At 42.8% G+C, this 11,579-nt stretch overlaps 1 protein-coding gene across 1 annotated transcript in view; it reads right to left on the bottom strand.

The window, feature by feature from the left end:
• FBXL20 (F-box and leucine rich repeat protein 20) overlaps positions 1-4,628 on the bottom strand; it is a 658,452-nt gene extending 653,824 nt beyond the window's left edge. The window contains exon 1 of the mRNA XM_086924342.1: positions 3,937-4,628. Coding sequence (XP_086780468.1) covers positions 3,937-3,978 — 42 coding nt within the window. The 5' untranslated portion in view covers positions 3,979-4,628. The remainder of the gene's footprint in view (positions 1-3,936) is intronic.
• Between the last annotated feature and the right edge of the window lie 6,951 nt (positions 4,629-11,579).

Here is an 11,579-nt window from a genome sequence, read left to right on the forward strand (position 1 = left end):
ACAACCGAGTACATTTTTGGGAGGTGAAGGATTCTAGAGATTACCGATGAAGGACAAAAATGCTAAGAAGATGGTTGTATGAAAGGGCACGCACTGAGTTGGGCTTCATGAGAAGTAAGGGTCCTAAAGGGTATAACTGGGCCTCATTTACTTGTGTAACACATATTGATTGAGTTAACAGTACCTTGCAGGAGGACCGCGTCTGGGGTGGATACAGCAGATAGGAAATTATGGTTTCCGGATCTGGGGGTCACAACTCACATGAGCTAGCATTGAATGTGTAATATGGCTGTGGTTTCGCTGTAGCAACAAGTGCTCTTGTGGGTATGTCACACTGGTTATAGAGTGTACCTAACAAAATAGTAATAAAGATTTAAAGGGGAGTCTATATTTAACAGAAAGTGCAATTGTTTAACAGATTAGGGCAACTTACTTGGTGATGTACTATTACATAAAATGTAATTCTTATACAGCATGTGTGAAGTAAGCAGACCCTCATTTGACCGAGAGGACTTCTGGATAAGGTATTTGTTGAACCAGCTCACACTTATATATATATCCTATATATTTTTCATCAGCAACTCCCCCGATTCGGTCCACACTTTTCAGTTCCCCTTGCTGTCATTAGTGAATGGATGAACAGCAACCATCTAAAACTTAACCCGGATAAGACAGAGCTGGTTCTTACAGGAGGTGTTCATAAAAATCCCTGGGGCCCTAAGTTTTGGCCCAAGGAATTGGGTCAACACCCCTCCCCTTCTAGTTCGGCCAAGAGCCTTGGGGTAACTATCAACCAGGACCTTACTATGAAGTCCCAAATCTAGTCAGTAATTTCCATTGGTTTCTTCCATCTGAGGAAATAAAAAAGATCCAAAGATTACACACCCAGGAAGCTCTGATTCAGGTGACTCTTGCTATGGTTATATCCCATACCGACTATGCCAACTCGTATTTTGGCATCCCCTTAGATTGATCAAAATGCTTGCAGCTAGTACAGAATCAAGCTGTGCGCCTGATTTACCATCAACCCAGGAACCACCATGTCACTCCGCTTCTGAGGAAGCTACATTGGCTCCTGATTACTCAACGCTGCGCCTTCTAAGTCTGCTACCTCATTTTCAAATCTCTAAACGGAAGAAGTCGTACATTTTTGAACAGCCTGATTATAAGGCATGACCCCACACGTAATCTGCGCTCGGCCCGTAAGCAATTACTGTCCACTGCCTCATTTAAATTTAAGCTTGTAGGCAGTGCAAGGTTTGCTATCCTGGCCCCTAAACTTTGGAATTCTCTTACTTCTGAAATTCGCTTTTGCACCGACCTCCTAGGTTTTAGAAAACTTCTTAAAACCTGGCTGTTTGGACAGGCTTACGAGTAACTCCTTAGGGCACAGGTATCTATCCGGGTAGCGTCATGAAACCATCCCGGTGTATGCGCGCTATATAAATTCTTTTTAGCTTAACAGAATTTACTGCCCAGAAGTAATATCCAAATATGCCCAATAGTGAAGGACTTGCTTATTGCCACCACCATGTATATCCTTCTATTCCGTAGACCGAGTGTTGGCGTTCAAATAGAGTATCTGGGGCTCACGCTCCTAGAAAAAGTGCTATTTCCTGGGAAGTGTATGATCTGGTATTGCCTTTACCCTATGATGACCTTATAAACCCTAGCATACAGCATGAACCGAGCTGCTGGTAAACTGTCCTATAAAGGCTGTAGATGTTCACTCAATCATACTAACAATCCCCAAAAGGTCAAATAATGCCTTAACATTTCACTTGGTTTATTTAATGTTGGGTTCTCTAAATGGACGTCCTTTCGGTAGAAAGCTGCCCCTTCACACTTTTGCAGCTTCCCTTGGAAAGCCATGTCAGGAGAACATGAACCCTGCTATGAAGTAGTCATTCTAAGGCCCTTTGGTGTAGCGACGACCATTTGAAGCTGCCATAGTATTCACAAGATCCCATCTTCAATTACAAAGTCTCCTTTTGGAGCACACAGACAGGGTATATAACACGGTCACATTACCCAGGCTATATACACACAATTGCTAATGATGCCTATCTGTACAATACTTGCAAGATAACGTGGCCATGCAGAAAAAATATAATTTGTCACCACGTAGTACTTAAAGTTGGCATGACCCCAAGCATGGCACAATATTGACACCACCCAGCGACGTGGCACAGTTAAGGCACATTAATCTGGCTAGCACAATAATGGCTGACACTACAGTGCCAAACTCGCCAATTCAGTGAATATACCCAGTGATGAGGTATAAATGTATTTATTTGTATACGTTGTGTGGCTCAGTGTTGGTTTAAAATCAATTAATTTCAAAATAGGGTGATTTTGTCTCCTGATTTAGTTACTACCCTGTCAACCCAGAAACTTGAGTCCTAATCCCGCTCTCTCAATAGATCAAAACTTGAATACTTATACGTAAATAATGATCAATAAGTCTTCAAACTGGAAATAAGGATTGCTAACGTGTGAAGTAAAAATAAAAATGACTATGCCCAAAAGTCATGATTTCACCACACTCCAATAAATATTAGGTTATCTGACAGTTATATCCATGCTGGACACCTCTTAAAAGGCCTAATACATCAAAAATAAAGTCGTTGTCAAACACTCTTCTGTGTACAACTCCTGTTCTTTAAGAGCTGTCCCTGGCGCAACAGAAACGATCTCTGTAAGGAACTAAACTGCTCCTAGAAGATAGATTTGCGCTGTATTAAACAGTTAAAATAAATAAATAAATAAAAGTACGGTGGTCACAAGGAAAACTCTGTACTGGGCGCCGCGGAGTCCTAGAATGATGTATGAACTGACTAACTAGTCTTGCCCCAGCACACAGACTTCCTCTTGCCTTACTGGCAAGCACAGTGGCCTCTTTTACTTACACCTTCCTCTGCGTGAGCAATCCACCCTCACCCCTCCCTGATGCGGCCTTTAATCCTAATCCCTTCCTGTCCCAGGCTCGCCGGGCACTGTTTACACGTACAGTGCAGGTCGCACTCTTCCCCTGTGCACATAAACAACAGATCTGTTAACAAGTGGCAGTACCAGGCTCCCAGCAACCACCTGAGCCAGAAAGGTCTGTAAAGCAAGCCCTTTGAGCATTTAAACATATTTCGTAAAAAACGAAGACATGGGCACATAATGTGAGCAGTGTTCTACCAGCACAGTATTGAAAAGCCTGCTTAATGTCTAGTAAGCTCATGGGACAGCGTTTCTTTCACCTCACAAAGAATCTGTGGGGGTGGCTGTTTGCAGTGCACATAGATAAAGTAAAATGGTTCGGATTTCTGCACGCAGACGATCAACTTCTCGGATCGACATCTGCCCAAAAGATATATAAACTCAAGTGATAATATGTGTGTCTTCCACGGTAACTAACTAGTCCACAAACGGTACCGGACCACATTAGCCCCTCACCAGAGGTGACACCGACGAGACGTGTAGAACCAAAATGACCCCCATTAGAAATATCAGCAACACGTTAAATCATAGATGGGGCAGGAAAAAGGGTAGAGCACGGGGCCGAGAAAAAGACACAGTTACCAAGTAATGCAGACGAAAAAAGTGACAGTTGCAAGGGACCGTGACACAAAGTTAAGGAGCAGATTGTGCCACACGAGTTACCTGGACGACGGTAACACGTACACAATCACTACAACAAGAGCTTCAAATACGCACATCCTGATAAATTCATAGTTGATGTTCGCACCTTGAAACCTGTTTGTTAATGTACCTTCACGATGAGATCTTTAAAATACGCCTGCACCCTGAAACACTCAGTGTGCCCGCGCCCTCAATCCCACCTAGAAGCCTGAGCAAAACAATAACTTCGTGCACTGCCAGCCTTCTTGTCTTGTGTACTTGATACACACCTCACTCACTGTTGTACCTCTGCGAGTCTTCACTCACCTCAAACCTGCTCTTAGTGACCCCGTTCATCTCTCTCCTCATGGTCCGGCTCTCGGTGTGCGGCGGCTTCGGCCTCCTGTGGCCCCCAGGCTCTTCCGCCTCTCTGCACCAGGGCCCGGGTGTCCGGACCTCTGCCCACCTCGGGGCTCGGGGGGCGTCGTCCACCCTCGCTGTGCCGCGGTCCGGCAGCGCGGCCTCCTGTCCTACACCCCGGGGTATCCCACCTTGGCTGGACACCAGAGTGAGTCCACTCTCCCGAGCCCCCTCTCTCCCTCCCGGGCCCCAGGGCGGCCTGTGAAACCCTGGCGGGTGGCCCTCGATCCGTCAGTGAACTCGACTCCCCTCTCAGGCTATTTACACCCCCGATGACAGAGGCCCCCGTACACCACGAAGGCGGAAGGGCTGTTCTCCCTTGTTTCAGATCCGGGAGACTCAGGACTGACACTCTCTTCACTGATGCCTGCTACCACAGGAATCAGTACTATCCTCCCAGGGGGTCGCAGCTCTCGCCCACCCTCACTCTGCCCACCCACTTCTCTAAACTGTGACTGCTTCCGCCACCCCGGGCCTCGGTCCCGGAGCTCCCCGTACCGGAGTCGCACCACAACAAGCCGCGTTCTGATTGGCGGAGCGTATCCCCCTGTGCTGACAGCCGCCTGCGGGGGGCCAGCGGAGGAGCAGGCAGCATACACAGTACACTGCGCCTGTGCAGTCCCGCATCTGGGAGGAGCCACGTCGCTAACGACGGGCATCTTTGGGTCAGGCATAACAATCCGGCCGAGTCGGTGAGAGTGTCTACGTGCTTCTGGCAGCGAACAAAAGGGCTCATGCTTTGCCTGATCCCTAAATGGCTCCTAGTCTTCCCGGATGCTCGAGGCTTTCATGCTAATATGTAAAGGAAGGACTACAGAACGTTTGTCAACCATAAACAATATCCCCCAAAAAACTAGAGTGCAACTGTTAATTTGGTTGACATAATGTATTCGAGGTGGATGTGGACTCCATGTTGCTTGAATAAGAGTTGTGGAATTTACACCATTGCCTATGATCAAGACTAGGATAGTAGCAAAATAAGGATAATAGTAATACTGTTCTTGATGCATGCCATAGGAAATTAGTTTAAAAAACAATGATAGTGTATCAGTGTATGCGTGTGTAATCAAGTGTAAAACCAATTTGTGCACTTTACTAATAATGCACAAAAATCCCCAACAACGTCCTGTAATGATTGAAAGTATGGGCCCTGGGCCCTCATGTTAGGCGCAGCAAGGATGACACGGACACCAGGAATGAGTGGTAGGAAAGGTCCTGAGCACGTGCGCTCAGCCTCTTTTATTGGCAGCGTCATGTGACACCATGACGTCTGTGGTGGGTGGGTGTAGAGTGTGTTACATTACACAGGAACACTAGAACGTGTCCACACCAAGACACTACACGTCCCTCCTCTGATTATTCTATAATCACTAACAATACCTAACTAATCTAATTAGTACACTATTACAGCACTTTCTAATTCTTCCATCAATTTCAACTGATTGTAACACCATCTAATCCTCCATCTCAAATTCTTCAAACATTTGTGACAACAATTTTAAATTCTAATAAGGACAAGGATTATGCTTCTCTTTTCTTTACCACTTTATTTCAGCAGCCAATAACAATAAACCGAACCAGGGATCCAATAGCCCAGGAAGCTCTGCCACTCCAGCAATCATTTGCCATCAGAACCTAATAAAGGCTAAAAGAAAGCGGTAAAACTGACCTCACCATACATGTTGCAATGCCAGGACATTCAAATTAGGGAGGGAACATTAGGAAACAGATCCATTACATAAATTAACTGTCAAACATATACAGTTTGGGTGGGATAATCCTCACTTCTGATAGAGCACGCTACTCTAATCAGTGATTTTTAAATTTTATTTAGGACCTATACCTTGTCACCGGTACCAATCCAATCCAATCCAAAAATTCTTTATTTCGGACATTTGAGACCATAAAATATTCATTAAAAACATTAAAACATTTAAATCACATCCACATACAATAAAAATATGACATGGTACATTTCATAGGTAGCTCAGTTCCCTGAAGAGTCTGGACATGAGGAGCAATTTCATTACAATTCATATAGGTTTCAGTCTTTTGATATTTTTCCCCTTATCTGCCACATGGCCATTATAAACTTGGCAACTGCAAAGACTATGTGGGGCAGGGTACTTGTCTTCAGTATTCGGTATGAATGTAAGTAGTTTCTTATGCCCAAATTCCTGCACAAAGGGACTAGCCAGTATTTCCTCGGTCTAGTGTAGGCCGGACAAAAAAACAAAACATGAATTTCTTCCTCATCGTAGTTCTTGCACCAAGGACAGGTTTTTTCATCCCGCATTGTCCATTTACAAGTAAAAGTTTTCAGGGGCAGGGTGCCTAGCCTCCATTGAATGAACAGTTTCCTTGCTAAAATAGTAAATATGATGTCCATAAAACCTTCAAAATGATAAGAATTTTTGGAATCCAGGAATTGTTCAGTCAGGGTGCCGTTTTTGGGTGCACACACAAGAGAGACTAGACTTTTCTCCTTGAATATTTCAATCAGCCTTTTGCGAGGGACCCTTTGACAGCCACTTTCAGGAACCTCCCATAACTCAGGAAGTCCCAGACGATGTAGTTCTCTCTTGATAAAGGCCAACCACGGGATTCTGTCACACTGGTTAAGCTTCATAACATGCTTGAGATCTTCCCTGTAATGTGCAAGTTCGCCAGTGGACCAGAGCCTGTGCCAGAATATCAGCGGTTTTAGTTCCAAATCGTCCCTTATTGAGGGGAGCCCCAGATCTAGTCTTAGGGGTAGCAAGGGTGTGCCTTGGGGAAGAACCAGAAGATGTCTGAGGAAGTTATTTTCTACTCTGACTAGTTCTGTCCCAGCTTTGTGACCCCACAACTCGCTACCATAGGATGCGGCCGCTTTGGCTTGGGTTTTATACATCTCCACAGCTGGGCTAATGGGTTTAACGGATGATGTATTTGCGACCTTCAGGATTGTGCCCGACAATTGTGACAGTTTTACCGGGATCTGGCTATCTGAGGGCCCCATGATAAGTTCTCGTGTAGAGTTACCCTCAGATACTGGAACGTTTTTACCCTTTCCAGCCTTGTTGGATTAGGCCTAGTTTTAAAGGTGGGATTAAATATCATGAATTTGTTTTTTTTCTGTATTAATCTCCAGACAGTGTTGTAGGGAAGTAATGGAAGAGAGAAAACACGCAGGAAACGTGTTATTAAGAAGACCAGCTTTATTGGTGTCCTCTCGTCATGAAGTCCAGTTAAAGAATAATACAACTTCCCCAACAGCTTTACTTCCCACATTGCAGATATTTAAACACAAACACATTCCCCAGAGCACGAGCTTGTCACGAGCTATTAAATAACAGAAACGCTCGTGACAGCTCACGTAATACATAAACACGAACCCAACACACCTTCCCCCCTTAAAATGAAAACAGAACAAACACACAAAAAAAACCCAGAATTTAGTTCATCACAAAGTCATTAAACCATATCGGCATACAGTGAGAACGCACAACCCTGGAGTTACCAGGATTACATTCAGCACGTAAACAACGCCCTTCATCACTCTGTCCCTCAACATCCAAAAAAACATTGCTGTCGTAGTCATTCTCCAACTGACTAACCCCAGTAAACACAGCAATTCTACTCAAATTCCAAACTGAGCCACCATCAACCCTGACAGCATTCCTAAAAACCTCAATTACTTTCTTAGGACTAGACCACACAGGAAAACCTTTACAGACACCTTCTTTCTTTTTGATACGGTCAAAATCACCAACTTTTACAGAACGACTAGACGTAGGACCAATTCTCTTAACCATATCATGCTTCATCTTTGCTTCATCTTATTCTTATATGACTCAACCCTGCGTTGAACTGCCTCAAAATCCACTTTCAAAAAATTGTCAGACCCACATAAGTTCTTTTTTAACCACCAGGGTACTAACTTAGTACTAGGTTTACGCCCTCTTAAAAGCTCAAAAGGCGTAACCAAAGTCACAGAATTGGGTGAAGTCCTGTAAGCCAACAACATAGATTGTAACGCATTTCTCCAATTCAAATGACCTTTGATCGAAAGTTGAATGGCTTCTTCAATCACACGGTTGAAGCGTTCAACCTGGCCATTGGCCTCAGGATGGAAAACAGCAATTCTTCTATGAACAATACCACACTTATCCATAAATTGTTCCATTTCCTTGCTAACAAACTGTGGACCATTGTCAGTCACGATTTCCTGAGGAATTCCCTCTCTACAAAAGATCTCGTCCAAAAACTCTATAACTTGGTGAGAAGTAACATCCTTAACCATCTTGACCTCCGGCCATTTAGAATAATAGTCAATGAGGACAATACCAAAAGCTTCCTGTTTGGGTAAAGAACTAAACGGACCAATGATATCTAACCCAAGTTTACGCCAAGGACCAGAAGGTAAATCAATTGGATGAAGTTCCGGACGCAACGCAGCAGCTGTTTTATCACTGTTAGAACAATGAACACATGAACGCACAAAATGATCCACACAAGCATCAATCCCTGGCCACCAAAAAGACTCTTTTAGTCATCTTCTGGTAAAGGATATCCCCAGATGCCCCTCATGAGCAATCTGAAGAAGAGTATTCCTGATAGAAAAGGGCGGAACAATTTTGTCTCAAATCATTCTCCACAGCAAGTTCCTCCTGAACCTTGAAAAAGCCCATCATGTTACCAGACAATTTCCTCTGTTCCGGCCAACCATGTGTGAGATAATCCCTGACATTGCAAAATTCCAAATCACTTCTCACTTCCTTTAACCAGACATCCTCTTGCAAAGATGATGGTTCACCACAAACAAGATTAACATCGCGTAAGGTAAAAGCAACCTCACACTCATCCTCAATGACTACTTCAGGACAGCTCATATCAGACACTAATCTTGACATGCAATCAGCATGTACATTCGCCTTACCCTGAACATACTCAATTTTGCACTGAAAAGACTGCAATCTTGAAGCTAATCTTGCAAGACGCGCCAACATGGTCCTACCTCCACCAGGAGCCATGAGAAAAACAAGAGGCTTATGATCAGTTTTTATTAAAAATCTTGTACCCCATAAAAAGGGTCTAAAGTGTTCAGCTCCCCAAACACAAGCCAAAAGCTCTCTTTCTATAACGGAATAATTATTTTCGGCATCTCTCAAAGCTCTTGAAGCGTAAGCAACAACCCATTCCTTCTCATTATCCCTCTGCAAAAGAACACCACCCAAACCAGAGCAACTTGCATCCACCATAACCGCACACTTCACACCAACCACAAAAGGTTTCAGACACGGCGCGTTCACAACAAACCCTTTCAAGGTCTTAAAAGCTTCAGTAATTTCATCCGTCCAAACAAATTTAGCATTTCTCTTTAGTAAGCATCTAAAAGGATCAACCTTTACTGAAAAATTAGGTATAAACTTAGAATAAAATTCAAGGAGGCCCAAAAACGCCACAAGTTGTTCTTTTGAAGTGGGTAGGGGAGCATTTACAATACTTTCAACATGATTTCTTTTTGGCTTAATACCCATTCCACTGATAGTATGACCAAGGTATTCCACTTCCTTTTGTCTAAACTTGCATTTGTCGAGATGGAGGGTAAGCCCTTTCTCAGACAAGGCAGCAATCACACAGCTCAAGTTATTATCATGCTCCACATCATCTTTTCCGTACACCAAAATGTCATCTTGAAATGCTATAGCGCCATTCAAACCCTCCAAAGTATCTCTCATAAGTCTCTGAAACACTGAGGCAGCACTCGCCAATCCAAATGGCATTCGACAAAATCTGAATAAACCCTCTGGGGTAATAAATGCAGTGATGTTTTTAGACTCATCAGCAAGTACAACCTGATGGTAAGCACTGGCCAGATCAACACAAGAAAAAACTTGTGCTCCAGCTAAAGTTGAAACCATTTCATGAAGATTCGGTAAAGGATGTGAATCAACCCAAATGGCATTATTAACACTAAGGAGATCAATACACAACCTAAGCTCGCCAGAAGATTTAATCGAAATCACAATGGGAGAAACCCAAGGGGATGATTCTATCGGTTCAATGATATTTTTCTCACACAAATCTTTCAACATTTCCTTAAGTTTGCTCCTATAAGTCAGAGGAACATTTCTCACTCTGTGCCTAACAGGAATAGCATTCTCATTCAGTTTGATAACATGTTCAAAACCTTTATATCGACCCAAAGTCCCGCTAAAAACATTTGGAAAAGATTTCTTCAAACTATCCATTAGCAGTGAGTTATCATTGGGGACACTTGGCAAACACTGTGGCACAACAAAAACAGGAAGATTGGACCTGGGATCTATTTTCATTTCCAACTGGTATTGGTGTGGCCAACCTAAAAGTGACAATCCAGACTTTGACACATACATTTTCCCAGAAGTGTGTCGGTCAAAGAATTGTAACTTCGCATTAAAATAACCAATTAAATCAATTTTGTGGCCTGTGTAACCACCAGGAGATACATCAGATTTGAGTAACTTCCTATCAGGAAACTTCTCCTGAAAAACACCCAAGGAAATGATGGTATACCATGCACATGAATCTACATAGAATTCTAATTTGATGTTATCAACCATTATCACACAAGATGGAAACTTGGTACAATCCCCATCCTCACATACATTGATAACAGTATTAACTTGGAATTCACTTTCATCTTCCAAGGCATAACTTTCACAACATTCATGTATGCAATTCATTTTTCCCGGTACTGATCTACAAAATCTTGTAAAATGCCCTTTCTTGTTGCATTTTGAACATGTTTTCCCTAAAGCTGGACAATTCCTACAATCTGCTAAATGCCCATCGCTTCCACATCTAAAACACAATAACTTTGACTTCTTTTTTTCATACTTCTGATTCCTGAATTTGTAATCGTTTCTAGATGAAAAATCCCTCCTTGATGGATAACCTTTCTTTGACCTGTCTGAATCTTTAGATACGCTGAAAACATCGCTTTTATCATTTCCTCTTATCTCCTTCACAAACTTTTCCGAGTGTTCTATCGACTTTGCAATATCTATAGCATTGTTAAGAGACATATGAGACGTTGTCCAAAGTCGTTCCTGCACTTTTTTGTTATTAGTCCTCATCAAAATTTGGTCCCTCAACACTTGCTCAAAAGAAATGTGCTCAAAATCGCACGTAACTGCTAATGATCTCAGAGCTGAAACAAAATCTTCAACAGGTTCATCAGCACGTTGTTTTCGTGAGTAAAAAATAAATCTCTCCATGACAATATTCTTTTTTTTTCCATATCTTAAACTTAGTTGTAAAGAGGCATATTCATACACATTAATATTCCCTGGATTTACTAAAGCTGGTAAAGTTTTGAATTCTTTCAAAGCAATACCACCCAAACAATGCTTCAAAAGTGATAATTTTCTATCCGGCTCACAATCTCCCTCCTCCAAAACATCTACATAAGCTAAAAATACAGGTTCCCATATTTCCCACGCCATAGGGGGTTCATCAGGTGACGATAAAAAGGATGGGGGAGGAACAATGCCAGCCATAGTAGATAAACAGTAAACTTATTC

The sequence above is a fragment of the Lissotriton vulgaris genome, chromosome 5, assembly GCF_964263255.1.
Source record: "Lissotriton vulgaris chromosome 5, aLisVul1.2, whole genome shotgun sequence".
In the NCBI taxonomy this organism is placed as follows: Eukaryota; Metazoa; Chordata; class Amphibia; order Caudata; family Salamandridae; genus Lissotriton; species Lissotriton vulgaris.